Source organism: Crotalus tigris, unplaced genomic scaffold (genome assembly GCF_016545835.1).
Source record: "Crotalus tigris isolate CLP2741 ecotype Arizona unplaced genomic scaffold, ASM1654583v1 scf7180000018491.14276545383:2951260, whole genome shotgun sequence".
Lineage (NCBI taxonomy): Eukaryota > Metazoa > Chordata > Lepidosauria > Squamata > Viperidae > Crotalus > Crotalus tigris.
Genome location: NW_024097037.1, coordinates 1740706 through 1760156, shown reverse-complemented (window position 1 = coordinate 1760156; position 19451 = coordinate 1740706). Strand labels below are relative to the sequence as shown.

The 19451-nt window shown below is 44.9% G+C and overlaps 1 protein-coding gene across 1 annotated transcript; it reads right to left on the bottom strand.

Moving 5' to 3' along the window:
* Positions 1-384: 384 nt before the first annotated feature.
* LOC120312427 (apolipoprotein L3-like) lies at positions 385-1242 on the bottom strand. Its single transcript, XM_039353139.1, has one exon. The coding sequence runs from the start codon at positions 1240-1242 to the stop codon at positions 385-387; it is 858 nt and encodes a 285-aa protein (XP_039209073.1).
* Between the last annotated feature and the right edge of the window lie 18209 nt (positions 1243-19451).

Sequence of the window (19451 nt, the reverse complement as noted above, 5' to 3'; positions counted from 1 at the left end):
TTGTGTAAAATATATAATAGGACTTAATATCCCTCCTAAAATATACATTAGTCTATATGCAATATGATGCAAGTTATATATGAAAATGCATATTAATTTTTACGAAGAATTTTCTGTTGTGGGATTATGGAATTTGATGTGATTTTATGGGGCAAAGCAAGCCTAATCAGGAAATGAAAACAGTAAAATGTTAACCTATGGCTACCTCTGTATGTAGGTCATATACTATCTGCTAAATAAAAATTTGAAGTGGCCTTTAGATTATTATAAGCAAAACCAAAATGTAATCCTCATGATTGTCAGCCCCCGTCCCAAATATTGTAGACTAAGTAAATGCTGTATTTGGTATATATAGATGAAATGGTTCTTGGCTCTTTCCTTAGCTTACTCCAAGTCTTTCAGTTCATTGTAGAGTTTGCTGAGATTCTGCAGTTTCTCTTCAAGTAAGCTTGCCTTTTTTCTTATCTCTGAAGCCAGTTCTGCTTTGCCTCCCTTCATCAAATGTTTAGCATCTTGGACAAGGTCATAGGCATCAATCAGGAGAAACATTCCAGCTGATACAGCATTTAGCATCCTAGCTGCTTTGGTCATAACAAGGGTAGGTCCACTGAAAGCTTTTTTAATATCTTTTGAGTTCTTAAACCTATTCCAGGAGCTCCTTCCTGCATTAACTGCTTGCTTTGCTAAAATCTTCAAGTGTGTTTCAATAGTCTTCAATGCCTTTACATTTATTTTAATCCTCTTTGTAGCCATTTTCATGTCAGGAATCTGACCAGAAATATTAGAGACAATGTTCCTGATATTCTCCCCTATCACTCCATTATTTGGGGTCAGCTCACTGCTGGAATATATTATAAGAGGCTGCACGGAGTTTCTTAGGCTCTTCTCACATTCATTCATGAGACCTTCAGCTCTCTTCCTTTCTTTTGAATTGATAATATTCTCATATAAAGCTGCAGAAAGGCCAATTGCTGTGGCTCCTGCTCCCAAGCCAATCCCAGTGGCTGTTAGGATTAAGCTCCAACCTGCTGTGATAGGAGCCAAGGTCAACCCCAGGATGGTCAAGATGCCAGAAGTGGCACTTGTAGAACTGGAAACAAGGCTGGCAGTGGTGCAGCCTTTGTGGATCCTGTCAATGTGGGTTGTCACTTCCTGAAGGCAACTGAAGCACTTTTCAATCTTTTTTTTCTGGGTAGGAAATTCTTTCAAAAAATTGTCTCTAGCTGTTTCTTCCAGAAGCATCTTTCCTTTCTTTCTGTAAAAAAAACAAAAAACAAAAAACCCTCAAAGTAATATATTTGTTTGTTTAAAAAATATATTAAAATATGATAAACTTTGTGGACTTTTGCCATGTTTTTCTACATCATGACTCATATCCAAGACCTGAGTTAAGAAAAAAGATTGAAAACAAAAGAACATTTTGAGTCTATTTTTTTCAAAAAATTAGAAGTCTGACTTCTGTGACAGTTTCTCAATCATTAGAGTTTCTCAGTTTCTTGTCTGAAATGGGAAGAATTCTGATTTTATACAAATTTGACATTAGGTCCCTTCTCTTGCTGTCTCATCACTCCTTCCGACACTAGGATTTCTCAGTGTCAAAAAAACCTAAAATGAGTCATAGCAGAGATTTTGCAGGCAGCTGGCAAAAATGGATTGAAACACTTAACAAAGGACTTTTTGAAGGGTAAATAAAATCCCTGACAGGACTGGGACAACAGCTGCCACCCTCCCATTTCCTCAATCACACGCAGGCAGTATGCAGAATGAATCTTGGAGTATATCATTTTCAGAGCATTCCAAAGAAGAACAGGTAAGATTGCTTTTTGCTGTCCTTGCATTTTAATCCAGGGAGACCTTGGGCAAGGTCTCCAACTCAAATGTACTATCTTCAACAAACTAATTTACCTATCATCAAATAATATATACAGTGCACCTTACGCCCATCAATATTTAACTAATATCCAAGAAAACAAATATTTAAGAAAAAAGACATGAAACTAAAGAGGGAGGAGAAAAAGGAAAAAGTGGAAAGAGGAATGCAGCTACTGGATAATCACTTTAAATCCCAGTGCAGACCTGGAAAAAAACCATCAAACATTTTCATCTTGCCTTTATCAATTAAACACTAATTTGTGTATTTTGCCAAGTTACCTAATGAAGGGTTGTCTGAAGCAGATATATTTTAAAAGCAATGTGAATTGTGCTTTTTTATATTAACTTTTGATAGAATTTCCTATTGAAGTCATGTTTGATTTATAATAAAGTTAACTAGTTTGTAGCCCAACCCAAGCAATTATGAAAACAACCTATGGCCTGGACTACTGCTAAAGGCACAACTTCCATAAAGTGATCATTGGAGATTGTTGAGTCCGTGGCGGGAAAACAGACACGAGAAGCAGCTGGAGTTCTCAGTTTCTTTTATTCAGCGTTCAGCTTACAGGAAGATGGCTTCAGCCTCGCCCAAACGCCTCGCAGCCTCTTATATAGGCAACTCCCGGGTAAATGGGTTACTTTTCCCGCGCCAGCACCCGCGCATGCGCACGGCGCTGGCGACAGCCTGTCTGGTCCCGGGCAGCTTTGCACCTGCCCGGGACTGCCTGCAAACGCCCGAGCCGTTTGCAAGGCTCGGGACATAACACCCCTTTCCCCCGGGCTAAAACTACTACCAACATACAACATTTATTTTATACGACAATTTGCTCCCCAGTGCTCCCACTGTTTACTGGCTTTTGCCTTGCCAGCAATGTTATGTAATCTTCTAGGTACTTAGGAGATTTCTTTGCTCTCTGTGACCTTCTTAGCTCTGGGTTACTGGCATAAGTCCCCTGACTGGAGGGAGGCGTGAGCCTGTTCTCTCTATTGTGTCCTGGTGTCTTCCAAGGACTGTGCCCCGATGCCTGGCCTGCTTGCTTGCCCACCGGGCTCGTCAGGCCAGGGCTTCTGTTGCTTTGTGACCTGGTTGTCCTACCTAGCTGTAGACCCTCAGGCCCCTTGAAGTGATAGCCACTGCTGGGCGTCTCTGTAGAACCTCCTAGGTCAGTCCAAGACCTGTCAGGAGGCTGTCCATTCCCTGAACCCCATTCTGTGCTCGGGCTCGTGTGGGTTTCTGTACTTTCCCAAAACTCAGGTGTTCCCTGATTTGTGCTAGGGGTGTTGTAGTCGGGACTTGGCTCCTCGACTAGCTCTGTGTATGTTTGACCCCCTGTAGGATTTGGGGTAAGGTCAGGCCAACCTTGGGAATTGTGTGCCAGCTCTCTTGCGGGGAATGATTTGTTGGGATGCCCCCGGGTATCCTCCGTTACTGGAGTGCTGTGTGATGTGTGTGGAAAGTGGGTATGCCCCCGGGGTGACTCCCTGGCTGGAGTAGGCGTGAGTGCCTGTTGTGTGGGTAAGCTCCATGACTTCCTTTTCGGAGCAATTGCGGAATCTTGGGACGGGCCGTTTGTGGCTCCCTCAGTGGAGATGGGCAGTAGCTCTTGCCCTTCCCTTTGCTCCAAAGGGTCCCCCTCCCCCCCTGGAAAAGACCCAGGAGTCTCAGCAGAAAAGTCCCGCCTAGAGCGGAGTTGGTCGATGTGCCGACGCAGGACACGACCGTTGTCCAGGGCAACCTCGTAGGAGAGAGAGACCTGTGATCCTGGACACAGAAGCGGGGACCCATGTATGACCAGGCCCGTAATTGCGAGCCCAAACCGGGGCACCCACAAGTAGTTGTCTAGGTGCCCTAGGATGTGAGGTAGATGAAGGCAGTCTGTCCGGATGCAACCGGTCAAGTCTAGTAGTAAGTTGGCGCCCCCAACGAAGTTCAGCTGGACTTCTCCCTGTAGAAGTGGACGGTGTGGTGCGATAAGAAAGGAGAAAGTCAGCCAACCTGTGATGCCAGTCCCCGTAGGTGAGTCTCTTCAAGGCGTCCTTTGCGATGCGCACCATGCGTTCAGCCATACCGTTGGTGGACGGGTGAAAAGGCGCAGACGTGGCATGACGAATCAGGTTTGCCTGTAAGAAAGCTTGGAATTCGGAGGAGGTGAATTGAGGGCCGTTGTCGGACACAATGACATCTGGCAGCCCGTGTGCAGCAAAAATCCCCCTCAGTACCTGAATAGTCTTTGCAGTGGTGGTGGATGAGACAGGCACAACCTCAAGCCATTTTGAATGGCTGTCAACAAGGACCAAGAAGAACTGGCCCTGAAAGGGCCCAGCGTAGTCAATGTGCACCCTAGACCATGGGGACTGTGTTTCCTCCCATCTATGCACAGGAGCTTGGGGCATCTCTGGGCGAGATCATTGGCACAGGTGGCATGCGTGTACCGTAGCCTCAATACCTTTATCTAAACCAGGCCACCACAAGTGGCTTCGTGCAAGAGCCTTCATACGAACAATGCCAGGATGACCCTCGTGGAGGGATTCTAAGACCCTAGTCCTCATTGAGGTGGGAATGACAACTCTGTTTCCCCAAAGCAGACAACCCTGAGAAAGGGACAGTTCGTTCCTTTTGGACCAGAAACTCTGAAACTCAGGACTAGGGCAGTGCTCAGGCCACCCGGACAGGACCCAGGAGCGGACACGTGAAAGTGTGTGATCTGTACCTGTTTCAGCGGTAACATCCCTGGCACTAAGAGGGAGCTCGGGCAAGGCTTGGATTGATAGAATGTTGACAGCTGGCACGGGGTCAGCTTCTACTACTGGCAGAGGCAACCTACTGAGGCCATCAGCATGGCCCATTTCTTTCCCAGGCTTGTGGAGTAATGAAAAATCATATGCAGACAAAAAAATAGACCACCTAAGCATTCTAGGGGAAATGATGTGGGGAGTCTGCTTACGTGTGGTAAACAGTCCCAGCAGAGGCTTATGGTCAGTGAAGACCGTGAAATGCCTGCCATATAGAAAATCGTGGAATTTTTTAATTCCAGCAACAACAGCCAGAGCCTCCCTGTCTATCTGAGCGTAGTTGCGCTCGGCAGAAGACAGTGTTCTGGAGTAGTATGCAATAGGAACCTGAGTTCCATCAGACCTGAGGTGACTCAGGACAGCTCCAACCCCGTAGGGGGACGCATCACAAGCGATGCACACAGGAAGAGACTCGTTGAAATGTGCAAGAACACTGTTAGAAGTGAGCAAGGCCTTGACTTCTTTAAAGCAAGCCTCATGTGCTTGTGACCACAGCCACACAGCTTGTTTGTCTAGTAGCCTGTGAAGAGGCTCAGCTACACTAGCTTTATGTGGAAGAAAAGAATTGTAGAAATTCAGGAGGCCTAAGAAGGCCTGAAGTTCGGCCTTAGACTTTGGCCTGGGTGCTTCTAAAATAGCAGTTAGTTTGGATTCAGCAGGATGAATCCCAGCAGCATCAATTTTGAATCCCAGAAATTCAGTAGAAGGCACCCCAATCTTGCATTTGTCTTTTCTGAGCTTGAGGCCTGATTTCCTGAATCTTAACAGGACAGCCCTAAGCTTTCAGCTAGAATGTGTGTGGAGTCTCCTGCAATCAAGACATCGTCAAAGTAGGGGCAGACCCCTGGTATACCTCGTAGTGTGTTTTCCATTACGCTTTGGAAAATCCCAGGAGCGACATTCACTCCAAACTGTAGCCTTTTTACCTTAAAGGCTCCCCTGTGGGTCACAATAGTCTGAGCTATAGCAGCATCATCATCAACAGGCAGCTGTTGATATGCTTGAGCTAGGTCAAGCTTTGCAAAAACACGCCCCCCCTTGAGAGAGGCCAGGATGTGACTGACCACAGGAACAGGATAGGCATGTTGCTGCAATGCCTTATTGAGTGTGCATTTGTAATCAGCACAAATGCGAATGTCCCCATTTGCCTTTAGAGGCGTGACAATGGGGGTCTCCCATGGGCTGGAATCAACAGGTTCTAGGATTCCTGTTGGATTAGTTTGTCTAATTCAGTGTCAATCTTACTTTTTAAAGCAAAAGGGACCCTTCTTGCTTTAATCCTAATGGGAGTGACAGTGGGGTCTAGCTTTAAGGACACAGGTGGTCCTTTGAATGTGCCCAGCTGGGGGCTGAAAACATCTGCAAATTCTTTGCAGACTTCCTGTAGGTCGAGTGTTTGTAAGCTGTTGAGTCCTGTGACGTGTATCCCCAGGGCCTCAAACCAATCGAGTCCTATGAGACTCGTTCGTTCACCCCCTACTACTAATAAGTCTAGTGGACCTTCAAAACTCTTGTATTGCACGTTAAGGGTGGCCTCCCCCTTAACACACACTCTTGAGTTCTGAAAATCTGTTAATACAATATCAGAAGGCCTTAACTTGGCCTTAGTCCCACTACTGGAACAAATCTTCCTAAATGTATGCAATGAAATGATGGAAAGGGCAGACCCTGTGTCTAGTTCCATAGATAATGGAACCCCTTGTAGCTTCACGTTGAGTGACAGCTTTTTCTTCATGGGCTTGTGTGTGCCTGTCCTACAGATGCTTCTTCGCGAAGCGCAAAAACCTACCCTATTCTGGCTGGGGAGTCTGGTACCCTTCAGGCGTTCTTCTTGGGGTTGTGCCTTTCGTCGGGCCAGACACACAGCTGCAATGTGCCCTTGTTTGCCGCATGCCCGGCAGGTAGCGGAGCGGAACTTGCAGTCGGTTCTCCTGTGGCGACCTCCACAGCCGATGCACTTGAGTGGAGCCGAAGAGCTTCCCTTCTGGTTCTCTTCCTTCGCGGGGTGTAGACGGTCGACTTCTTCGTCCGGATCCTCCTCGGAGTTTCGTCGGACGTCTTCCTGGTGCACGGACGCACCCTCTGCACTGCTTCTGATCGGCCGCATGTTCTTGACGGCGCCGCCTGCTGCTTCTTCTGCGGTGACTTCCCTTAAGGCGTCTTGGAAGGATAATTCTTCCTTAGCGAAAAGTCTCTGTTGTAGCTCTCGATGCCTTAACCCGCACACGAATCGGTCCCTCAATCGTTCCTCGAGGTCCTTGAACTCGCAGGGCTTGGCGGCCTTCCGTAACGCGGCGATGTATTCCTTGGCTGACTCACCGGACCGTTGATCCCTCTGTTCGAAGGTGTGGCGCCATGAGATAACGGACACCTTGGGGTGGAAGTGCTCCTTCAGCAGCTTCTTCAGGTCTGCGTAGCTTACAGACTCTACTGGGACAGGTGCTGCAAGGTTTTCTGCGATTTCGAAGGCGTCTTGGCCGCAAACGCAAAGCAGGGTGGCCGCCTTCAAGCTATCTTCCCTCACTTGGTTTGCCTTGAAGTAGTTCTCCATTCTGGATACGTAGGACTCCCACCGCTCTGGATGTGAGACGTCGAATTCCGAAAGCCTTCCGATTTTCGCCATCTTCGGATCTTCAGGAGACGGGTCTATCAGCCAGCCTACCCCCGAATGCGCACCGGATTGGCGGGCAGCTGCCGAGTCGACGCCGTTCCTCTTCCGCCGCTCAGGACTCCTTGGGTAAGCTTACACTTCTTCCTTTCCAGGTAGTGCAAGGCATCCCACCTTCGTCGCCAGTGTTGAGTCCGTGGCGGGAAAACAGACACGAGAAGCAGCTGGAGTTCTCAGTTTCTTTTATTCAGCGTTCAGCTTACAGGAAGATGGCTTCAGCCTCGCCCAAACGCCTCGCAGCCTCTTATATAGGCAACTCCCGGGTAAATGGGTTACTTTTCCCGCGCCAGCACCCGCGCATGCGCACGGCGCTGGCGACAGCCTGTCTGGTCCCGGGCAGCTTTGCACCTGCCCGGGACTGCCTGCAAACGCCCGAGCCGTTTGCAAGGCTCGGGACATAACAGAGATGATGAGATATTTTCAAAGATACTACTGGTTAATAGTGTACTAAGGATTTTACATAAAGGATTGTATTCTGGCAGAATCCTTATCATTGGCAAATTATAATTAGTTCACAGGAACTCTTTAAAGCCCTACATGGCTTGGAACCAGTTTATCTGAAGGCTTGCCATTTTCCAAGAGTTTCTAACCATCCAACCCAATGTAGCAGAATGGGCATGCTGCAGATCCTGTCAGCTGATAGAGACTACAAGACAAGCTTTTTCCGTAGTGAATCCTGCTCTATGGAATATCCTCTTTTTAGAGATCAGAATGGCCCCAACCCTTTTAGCCTTTTATAAGACTCTAAAAACCTGGGTAGGTTTCCAGAGTGCTGAATATGTCAAGGATCCCATTTCCTGGTTATATTGCTAACTGGTCAACTATCTTGGCTGCTATGTATATTTATTTGGGATGTTTTTATTGTCTTAAAATGTTCAATATCTTAACTGTAATATATTTTTAAATTGTTTAATTGTAAGGTGTGTAAAGCCATTGACTGAGATGGGCAGCTATAGAAATTGAATGAATGAATGAATAAATAAATAAATCAAAATTCAAAGCTATATACAGGGGAATTAATCAGCTAATACTGAGATTCTAAGTAAGGTATCCTCTGAAATCTTTAAATTAAACTTGATTATAATCACCTGTGCTTGCTTAGCCTCTTCAATCGTTGATTTGCTATAATTCTGTGAACTGAAGTCCCATCATAAATGGAGCTTGCCAGGTTGGGTAAGTCTGATCTTTTGGATATATCTCTTTTCATACATACTTGTATACATTTTAATCCACTTGTCAGTAGCACTGTATTAGAAAATGGACTGTTTTCAATTTAGCCATCATACTTATGTATTGATGCAAGTAGTTTTCCTTCTCACGAATGAAAGCAAATGTACGTGTCCCAGGATAATGTTGCAGGATCCAATCTGGGTCGGTCACTGGGACCAGAGGTTTAGTCTTCCAAGATTTCAGACTTGTTGAAAGCCCATCTTCAGGGAACTTCTCTCTAGCAGTATTCTGAACAGCACACACTCTGCTAAGAGAGACGTTCCCTGAAGATGGGCTTCAGCAGGAGTCCGAAAGCTTGGAAGACAAAATCTCAGGTCCTGGTAACCGACCCAGATGGGATCATGCAGTTTCCCTTCTTTCCAATATTTTCTTTATTAAATTTGATGGTTACAAGAAATAGGGGAGTTTTTTTTTTTTTTTTTAGTTCTGAGCTTAAGTATCTTACTATTTGTTTGACTAACCAATTGGAATTCCTGCTGCAGAATATCAGTGTCTCTCTTTGCCTGCAGAACAAACTGGAAAATTTGAGGCATGCTTTAAAAAAAAAAAAAATTCATAAGAGTTTATCAGCCATTATCTGTTTACTGCTTAAACCTTTTTTTGGGCGGTTCTTTAATGTACATTTTCTATTAGTGGAGATTAATGACTGTGCTCCAGGGGAAAAGAAGCTAATTTGGGGGTGGTCAAAATTAATCTGCAGAGCAAATTGATAGTAAATGTTGTATATTCACTTGGAACAGTGCCAAATTGAAGTGCATGCATAGAACTTGGGCTAACTCTTGTCAACTTTCTACAACTCTGTAGTTTGAATTGTTAAAGCTGCCATGTATTGAACAGATGTGTTTGTTTTAAAGTGTCACATTCATGATGTGCCACATATGTACAACATCCATAGTATTTCTTCTGAACCATTTTCAGAACATACACAGCTGTTCTCTTTTATGTATATGTCTGAAAAGAATTATTGTCAACTGTTTTGCTTGATTATTAAAATGAGTGCTGCTTTATTAAAGGTAATCATTTAAATGAAATAGCAATAATTATATGCCTTATTTCCTCTCTCTCCTTGCCTCCCCCCCTTTCAAGATCACCGAGAACAGTGCATCCATAATGTATATTTTTCTAAAAGACTCCTATGGCAGTGATTGTTGCTAAATTGGTTGGTGGGACTCAACTTCTCTTTCTTGCTAAGTCTGTTAACATTCATCCACCCTCCCTCTATAGCTTGCTTTCCTTGAAAAGAGTATGATGATAAGAAAAACAAATGGTGGCGTTTGGAATCTCTTAGGCAGATCCATGTACAAACAGTCTGCATTCAGGGATACAATAAATAAAGATATGCTGGCAAAATTGTTATATTCAGCAAACCCCTACCAATAGCATTTTAAAGAAAAGTTAAAGTTGCAGCATAGCTGATTTTAGTTGAAAGCACAAGAAAATACTTGCTACCAATGTGTGGTAGCAGATGATTTCCCTTTATTTGTTTCCCCTCTTGGAATGGAGGTCAACAAGGACCAAGATTATTTTTAAATAACATTTAGAGAGCAGTAGCATTTTTCTCCTGATCGTTATTTTTCTATTTTGCATATAATATGCATATTGTATATTCTTGGTTGATCGGAAATTGATTCTATAATCATTTCTGGATTATAGTGGGCTAAAATATAGTAGGTCAAAGTACATATGAGAAGGTAATAAACATGAAAGGTGATATAGGTTCTGGATACTACCAAGAAGTATGGTCTTTCTCCAAAACCCACATGAAGAGATTTTGTTGATAACATTTTTGGGGCCTTTGGACCAAACTGAAAGGGAGGAGAGAGAGAGAGAGAGAGAGAGAGAGAGAGAGAGAGAGAGAGAGAGAGAGAGAGAGAGAGAGAGAGAGAGAGAGAGAGAAAGTAACTGAATATTGTCTTCTGTGCATTCAAATAAACAGTGTACATGCAGTAAAACAGATGATGAAGCTACAACCATCAGATATATAGAAACTGGAATATTTTGAGCCATTTATCCAGACCCAGAAATATGCTTCAGATCAGGTTTTGCTATAGGACTTGCAGAGGTGATTTAAAGGGAAGTTAGAAGATCTGAAGATGGCTCATATTTGAAGGGTAATCTATTTCAAGACCATTTTGAAGATGAAGTACTCTAAGACTCCCTTGAATGGGTCCTAGAAATTGCCTCTCAGCAGTGAAGACTATACTGTACAGCAGACCAAGCAGGCAATAAACAAATTTGGAGAACGAATTTGGTGTGTATCAATTTTATATCCTCATTTATTTTTTAAGGGTTTATGCTTCATTTTATTCAATGTCGTAAGCCACCTGGAATCGCCTTTGGCCGCCTACAAGCTTTATAATTAACTAAATATACCGTATGGCATAAGATATGTAAGCTCATTATTGTCTTCAGAGGTTTCTTTTTTAAAAAATCTTTTTTTATGTTGCTGCATAATACTGTTTCTGCACAGTGAAACTGGGTTTGTAAGTTGTCAAGGAACAATGGGTTCCATTTTCCCAGGAAACCTGCTTAGAGAAAAAAAAATACATACATGGATGGGATCCATTATGCTTATAATATTTTAAAGGAACAGCAAATAACACACCTTTGCCCCACAACTTTATGGCACGTTTTAAAACAACCAATTTAATAGATTTGAATTAGTTCTAAAATCACAGACACATAAATTAAGAAAAACTTTTATGGAGAAAAATCTGAAAGTTATTTGAATTGTTATGGTGGTGATTGAATCAATGACTAGAATGAGAGAAATTGGACTCATTCGTAGAGTGGCCTGCATGTCAGAATGATACCTTGAAGAATTCCTCGGCTGACTGGGATTTCAAGATCTAGTAAAACTACTGCAGAGTATCAGACTGGAGAAGGCTTTCCTGGGGTTCTAGGGATCCAAAAATTGTTACATACCAAATTATACTTGTCTCCACAATTTCAATACTAGATTCAGAGATGATAACTATATGTAACAGCAACCCTGCAGTGTGGAAAGTGAACTTTGCCTCCATTTCATTCTCTTTAAAATAATGTCCCAAAGAAGCTATTGTTTAGGGCCACAACCATAGGCAAGACTGCTTCTTAAATTGCTTGCTGGAAATCTCTCCATTTCATGGCTGGGAATAGTCATAGTTTATCTTCTTGCATAGTTATTTCTATTAAATGTAGCTACTTTTGTTCTATCAGTGATGGCCCATGATTAACACCCTGAACAATAGCAAGAATTATTATTTTTTAAGAAGTCTTATCTTGGTTACCTTGCAAGTTCAATTGTATTTTGTAAGCCTAGCTGCTTTTCTCAGTTTGGTTTGTCCACCAAAAACTCTGTGACTCCCAGTATGCCATCATTTTCTAAATCCAAATCAGGACAAAAAGAACAACCTTGTTATACATCTTGTTATTTTAATACCTGACAAGAGGATACAAATTTTTAATAATAATGCTTTGAATTTGTAATGTTTTAAACATGTCTCAGCCTTGAATTCTCAAGCTAGATGCAGGAATATGAACCAGCAATTACAAGAGTGCCATTGAACGTGACAAAAACATTTCCATCACCATGATTAATCCACCCATATGAAATATCTGGGATAAAAACATATAGATCCTTGGTTTTAGGCTTAGCTAAAAAAAACAAAAAGCTACTATATTTAATATGAGTGCCATTATGCTATTGAACATATAGTTTGGAAAGTGGCAAATAGAAACATCTAGAAGAATGAATGGAGGAGAAATAGAAAAAGAAAGTTGACTGAACCTTGAAAAAGAGAGGAGAGAGAAAAGGGATCATAGAAAGGGATGGCAAAATATATAGGAGAGTAATTTAATTTATGAATTGGTCAATATGGAATATCATGGAAGCTGTGGAAATCAGGCGAAAGGACAAGGAGGAAAGAATGTATTACCTTGAAGCTAGAAGTTGGAAAACTAAGAGAAAGAAAACTAAGTGAAAACTAAAAGAAGGCCTTTTAGAGGACTTAAAAGACTGGGACAGAGTTGGAAATAGTGTGTAACAAGAAGGTTGGATAGAAGAAAGAGACAGTTAAGAGGAAATGACCAAAAAATTGCTACTGTTGAATCTATAATTGCTAGCCTGTTATTCTATAGAGATTCTCAGTCATCCAGGTTGTACTTGTCCCAAAGATGTTTTCTTATCAGGCAACTGGACTTTCTTGTTTTTCTTTGAAGTGGTTTGAAAGAGGAGTCAAAGAGGCCATCTCTCAACAAAGAGGGAGGGATATGACATTATTTATTTCCAGTCTACAACACAGTCCTTTCAACAGTTCCAAGAAGGCTCCACACACATTTGCACTACTATTCAGGTGACCCTGACAACACAGATAAATCTCCAGGTGGCCTAAACTACTCTCTAAAAGAATGCAAATGATCAGCTGTCTGCAAGGAGTATAAATCCTTCCACACCCTCCAATCAGAGCTGAAGAAGCTTCTTGGATAAGAAGTGAAACTTCTTCAAAGAAAAACAAAAAGTACAGTTGCCTTGTGAAAATGCATGTTTGGGACAGTTAGCCTATTAGCTAACTTTGCTGTAATACCATCAAAAAACATCTGTCCATTCCAGGTCCATAAAAATGCCAAATCCAGTTTAAACATCTGGCTAGCTCTATTTCATTGAAGGCATTTAAGTGGGGTCAATTTAGCAAAAATTTGATATTTTGAGGTCCCTTCCAACTCATTATTTTAAGATTATAAATGCCTGATATTTTTTGTTCAGAGATCCTATATCTTTTTTTTTCTTCAGTCTACTAAAGTCAAGACTATTAAGTGACTATAAAGTCTACTAGGGCTTTACAGACTACTCAAACTCTTACACAAATATATTGTCCCTCATTTCTCCGTTACTTAGGTTAACAATCCGGAATACATTTATTTATGAATAAGCCCTGCTGAGCTTGTAAAAATTTACTTCTAAATAGAAAAAGAATTACATTATTACTTCTTTGTTTTAATTTTTTTTTAATCTAAATCCCCCCTTCACTCAGAACCCTGATAATTTTGGGCACTGTTTTCTTATTTTACATTTAGAACATAAAAAAGGGGGTACAATGCTCCATATTTCTTTACTGACATCTAGTTTGCCAAAATAATAGGATCAATCAAAATTTGAATGCTTACCTTTCTAACTTGCCTGGATGGTGACTCTCTAAAATGCATCGGAAGTTTCTTTGGGAGGGAACAGAAGCTGGTTTGTAAAGAGATTCTGTTGAGTCCGTCGCGAAATGGTAAGACACGAGAAGCAGTTGTAGTTCTCAGGAAACCTTTATTCTTCAGTTCAGCTTACATTGGAATATGGCGGCAAAAGCCCACACCTCGCAGCCTCCTTTTATAGGACTTTCCCGGGTCAATGTGTTACTATTCACGTACCAGCACTTGCGCATGCGCACAAGCACTGGCGACAGCCTGTCTGGTCCCGGGCAGCTTGCATCTGCCCGGGACCGCCTGCAACGCCCCGAGCCCGCTTGCAAGGCTCAGGACATAACACCCCTTTCCCCTGGGCTAAAACTACGACCAATGCCAAATAATACACAACTCACTCTTAGTACAATGCTCTGCTCCCCTCCATGTTCGGAGTTCCCCCATTTCCATTGCCTCAGTGTTTCTACCCTTCTACTGGCTCTGTTTAGCCAATAGTGTTATGTAATCCTCTAAGTACTTAGGAGATTTGCTTGCTCTCTGTGACCTCCTAAGCTCTGGGTGCTTGCTAGGTACTCCCTGACGGAGGGGTGACGTGTGCCTGTTCCCTCCATTATGCCTTGGTGATTCCCAAGGAATATGCTCCAATGCCTGGCCTGCTTGCTTGCCCACCGGGCTTGTCAGGCCAGGGCTTCTTCCAGTGTATGACCTGGTTGTCCTGCCTAGCTGTAGGCTCTCTGGCCCTTCTAAGTGACTGTCACTGTTGGGCGTTTCTGTAGAACCTCCTAGGTCCATCCAAGACCTGTCAGGAGGCTGTCTATCCCCTGAATCCCGTTCTGTGTCCGGGCTTGTGTGGGTTTCAGTACTGTCCCAAAACTCAGTTGTCCCCTGAGTGTAGTCAGAGGTGTTGTAGTCGGGATTTGGTTCCTCGACCACCTCCCTGTGTGTTTGCCCCCTTCTAAGGACAGGGTTGAAGTCAGGCCAACTAGGAGGAGTGTGTGCCAGCTCTCTTGCAGGGAATGGATTGTTGGGATGCTCCCGGGTATTCTCTCTGACTGGAGTACTGAGTGATGCGGGTAAAAAGTGATCATGCCCCCGGGGTGACTCCCTGGCTGGAGTAGGCATTGATGCCTGAGTTCTAGTTGGGCTCCATGACTTCCTGTTGGGAGCAATTGCGGAATTTTGGGATGGGCCCTTTTTGGCTCCCTCATTGGTACAGGGCAGCATTCCATGCCCCTCCCTTTGCCCAAAGGGCTCCCCCTCCCCCCTGGAAAAGACCCAGGAGTCTCAGCAGGAAGGTCCCATCTAGGGCAAAGTTGGTCAATGTGCCGACGCAGGACACGACCGTTGTCCAGGGATACCTCGTAGGACAGAGGACCTGTGACCCTGGATATAGATGCGGGGACCCATGTATGACCAGGCCCGTAATTACGAGTCCAAACCGGGGCACCCACAAGTAGTTGCCTAGGTGCCCTGGGGTGTGAGACAGAAGGAGGCAGTCTGTCCGGATGCAACCGGTCAAGCTTGGTAGTCAGTTTGCGCCCCCAACAAGTTCAGCTGGGCTTCTCCCTGTAGAAGTGGACGGTGTGGTGCGATAAGAAAGGAGGAAGTCAGCCAACCTGTGATGCCAGTCCCCGTAGGTGAGCCTCTTCAAGGCGTCCTTGGTGATGCGAACCATGCGTTCAGCCATACCGTTGGTGGACGGGTGGAAAGGTGCAGAAGTGGCATGACGAATCATGTTAGCCTGCAAGAAAGCTTGGAATTCGGAGGAAGTGAATTGAGGGCCGTTGTCAGACACAATGACATCTGGGAGCCCGTGTGCAGCAAAAATCCCCCTCAGTACCTGAATAGTCTTTGCAGTGGTGGTGGAAGAGACAGGTACAACCTCAAGCCATTTTGAATGGCTGTCAACGAGGACCAAGAAGAATTGACCCTGAAAGGGCCCAGCGTAGTCAATGTGCACCCTAGACCATGGAGACTGTGTTTCCTCCCATCTATGCACAGGAGCTTGGGGCATTTCAGGGCGTGAACGTTGACAAAGGTGGCAAGCATGCACCTTAGCTTCTATGTCTTTGTCTACCCCTGGCCACCACAAGTGGCTGCGTGCAAGAGCCTTCATTCGAACAATGCCAGGATGACCCTCGTGGAGGGAATCTAAGACCCTAGTCCTCATTGAGGTGGGAATGACAACCCTGCTTCCCCAAAGCAGACAACCCTGAGAGGTGGACAACTCGTTCCTTTTAGACCAGAAACTCTGAAACTCAGGACTAGGACAGTGCTCAGGCCATCCAGACAAAACCCAAGAAAGGACACGTGAAAGTGTGTGATCTGTGCCTGATTCAGCGGCTACATCCCTGGCATTCAGGGGGGACTCGGGCAAAGCTTGAATGGAGAGAATATTGATGGCTGGTGCGGGGTCAGCCTCTATTACCGGCAGGGGTAATCTTCTGAGGCCATCAGCATGGCCCATTTCCTTCCCAGGCTTGTGGAGTAGGGAAAAATCATATGCAGACAAGAAGATAGACCACCTGAGCATCCTGGGAGAGATGATTTGGGGAGTTTGTTTACGTGTGGTAAACAGTCCCAGCAAAGGCTTATGGTCAGTGAAGACCGTGAATTGCCTACCATATAAAAAATCATGGAATTTTTTAGCTCCAGCAACAACAGCTAAGGCCTCCCTGTCTATTTGAGCATAGTTGCGCTCAGCTGCAGACAATGTCCTGGAGTAATATGCAACAGGAACCTGAGTTCCATCAGCCCTGAGGTGGCTCAGTACAGCACCCACCCCATAAGGGGAAGCATCACAAGCGATGCACACAGGAAGGGACTCAATGAAGTGTGCAAGTACACTGTTAGAAGTGAGTAAGGCCTTGACCTCATTGAAACTACCCTCATGTGTTTGTGACCACTGCCACACTGCCTGTTTATCTAATAGCCTGTGAAGAGGCTCAGCTACACTAGCCTTATGTGGAAGAAAGGAATTGTAGAAATTCAGAAGGCCCAGAAAAGCCTGCAGTTCGGCCTTAGACTTTGGCCTAGGGGCTTGCATAATGGTTTTTAGTTTGGATTCAGCAGGATGAATCCCAGCAGCATCAATTTTGAACCCCAGAAACTCAGTAGAAGGTACCCTAATTTTACATTTGTCCTTCTTGAGTTTGAGTCCCGTTTTCCTGAACCTTAACAGGACAGCCCTTAGCCTTTCAGCTAGAATGTGTGTGGAGTCTCCTGTAATTAAGACATCAAAATAGGAGCAAACCCCTGGTATACCCTGTAGTGTGTTTTCCATTACGCTTTGGAAAATCCCAGGAGCGACATTTACTCCAAATTGAAGTCTCTTTACCTTGAAAGCCCCTCTGTGGGTCACAATAGTCTGAGCTATAGCAGTGTCATCATCAACAGGCAGCTGTTGATATGCTTGAGCTAGGTCAAGCTTTGCAAAAACGCGCCCCCCCTTGAGGGAGGCCAGGATATGACTGACCACAGGAACAGGATAGGCATGTTGCTGCAATGCCTTATTTAGAGTGCATTTGTAATCAGCACAGATGCGAATGTCCCCATTTGCCTTAAGAGGCGTGACAATGGGGGTCTCCCATGGACTGGAGTCAACAGGTTCTAAAATTCTTTGTTGGATCAGTTTGTCCAACTCAGTGTCAGTTTTACTCTTTAAAGCAAAAGGGACCCTTCTTGCTTTAATTCTAATGGGAGTGACCGTGGGGTCTAACTTTAATGACACAGTGGGTCCTTTGTATGTGCCCAGCTGGGGGCTGAAAATGTCTGCAAATTCTTTGCAGACTTCCTGTAAGTCGAGTGTTTGTAGGCTGTTGAGCCCTGTGACGTGTATCCCCAAGGCCTCAAACCACTCAAGTCCTATGAGACTCGTTCGTTCACCCTCTACTACTAGTAGGTCTAGTGGACCCTCAAAATCCTTATACTGTACGTTAAGGGTGGCCTCCCCCACAACACACACTCTGGAGTTTTGAAAATCCATTAGCACAATGTCAGAAGGCCTCAACTTGGCCTGGGTTCCGCTGCCGGAACAAATCTTCCTAAATGTGTGCATAGAAATGATCGAAAGTGCAGACCCCGTGTCCAGTTCCATAGTTAATGGAACCCCTTGTAGCTTCACCTTAAGTGACAGCTTTTTCTTAATGGGCTTGTGTGTGCCTGTCCTGTAGATGCTTCTTCGCGAAGCACAAAACCCCACCCTATTCTGGCTGGGGACCCTGGTACCTTTCAGGTACAATTCTTCCTGAGGTTGTACCTTCTGACGGCCCAGGCACACAGCTGCAATGTGTCCTTGTTTTCCGCATGCCCGGCAGATAGCGGAGCGGAACTTGCAGTCGGCTCTCTTGTGGCGACCTCCACAACCAATGCACTTGGGGAGAGCTGAAGAGCTTCCTCTTGGTTTTCCTTCCTTTGTGGGGTGGAGACGGTCCACTTCCTCGTCCGGATCCTCCTCGGAGTTTCTTTGGACTTTTTCCTGGTGCACGGATGCAGCATCTGGACTGTTTCTGATCGGCTGCATGTTCTTGATGGCGCCGCCCGCTGCTTCTTCTGCGGTGACCTCTCTCAAGGCATCTTGGAAAGACAAGTCCTCCTTGGTGAAAAGTCTCTGTTGCAACTCTCGATGCCTTAGCCCGCACACAAATCGGTCCCTCAGTCATTCTTTGAGGTCCTTGAACTCGCAATGTTTGGCGGCTTTCCTCAGTGCGGCGATGTACTCCTTGGCCGATTCTCTGGGTCGTTGATCCCTCTGCTCGAAGGTGTGGTGCCACGCGATGATGGACATCTTAGGTTGGAAGTGCTCCTTCAGTAACTTTTTTAGATCTGCGTAGCTGACAGACTCTAAAGGAACAGGTGCTGCGAGGTTCTCAGTGATTTCGAATGCGTCTTGACCGCAAACGCACAGCAGGGTGGCAGCCTTCAAGCTTTCTTCCCTCACCTGGTTCACTTTGAGGTAGTTTTCCACCCTGGCTGCGTAGGACTCCCACCTCTCTGGGTGTGAGACGTCGAATTCCGAAAGCCTTCCAATCTTCGCCATTTCGTATCAGGAAGGGTCTATCAGCCAGCCTACCCCCGAATGCACGCTGGATTGGCGGGTAGCTGCCGAGTCAACGCCGTTCCTGCCACTCCGGACTCACTCGGGTAAGCTTACACCTTCTCTTTTCCGATGTAAGGCAATCCCATCCTCGTCGCCAGTGTTGAGTCCGTCGCGAAATGGTAAGACACGAGAAGCAGTTGTAGTTCTCAGTAAACCTTTATTCTTCAGTTCAGCTTACATTGGAATATGGCGGCAAAAGCCCACACCTCGCAGCCTCCTTTTATAGGACTTTCCCGGGTCAATGTGTTACTTTTCGTGCGCCAGCATTTGCGCATGCGCACAAGCACTGGCGACAGCCTGTCTGGTCCCGGGCAGCTTGCACCTGCCCGGGACCGCCTGCAACGCCCCAAGCCCGCTTGCAAGGCTCAGGACATAACAGATTCCATATTTGCTCAAGCAACAAACATGCTCATTGTGTCATCTCATTTGTTCTTCCCTGCTATCTCAACATAGAACTGTCAAATTCCAATTGGATAAGAAATACCCAAGGATTGCAGAACTACAGCTCCCAATTGCCCCAGCTAGTGTGGCTAATGCACAGGAATGCTGGGAGTTTGTAGAATGCTTCTCTGAGTCAGAAATCTCTGGTTATTTTTATTTATATACAGAATTAGGATTCTGTAC

What these genes read in the sequence shown, in the direction of transcription:
- LOC120312427 (XM_039353139.1), bottom strand. Translation starts at nt 1,242, where the DNA reads ATGCTTCTGGAAGAAACAGCTAGAGACAATTTTTTGAAAGAATTTCCT.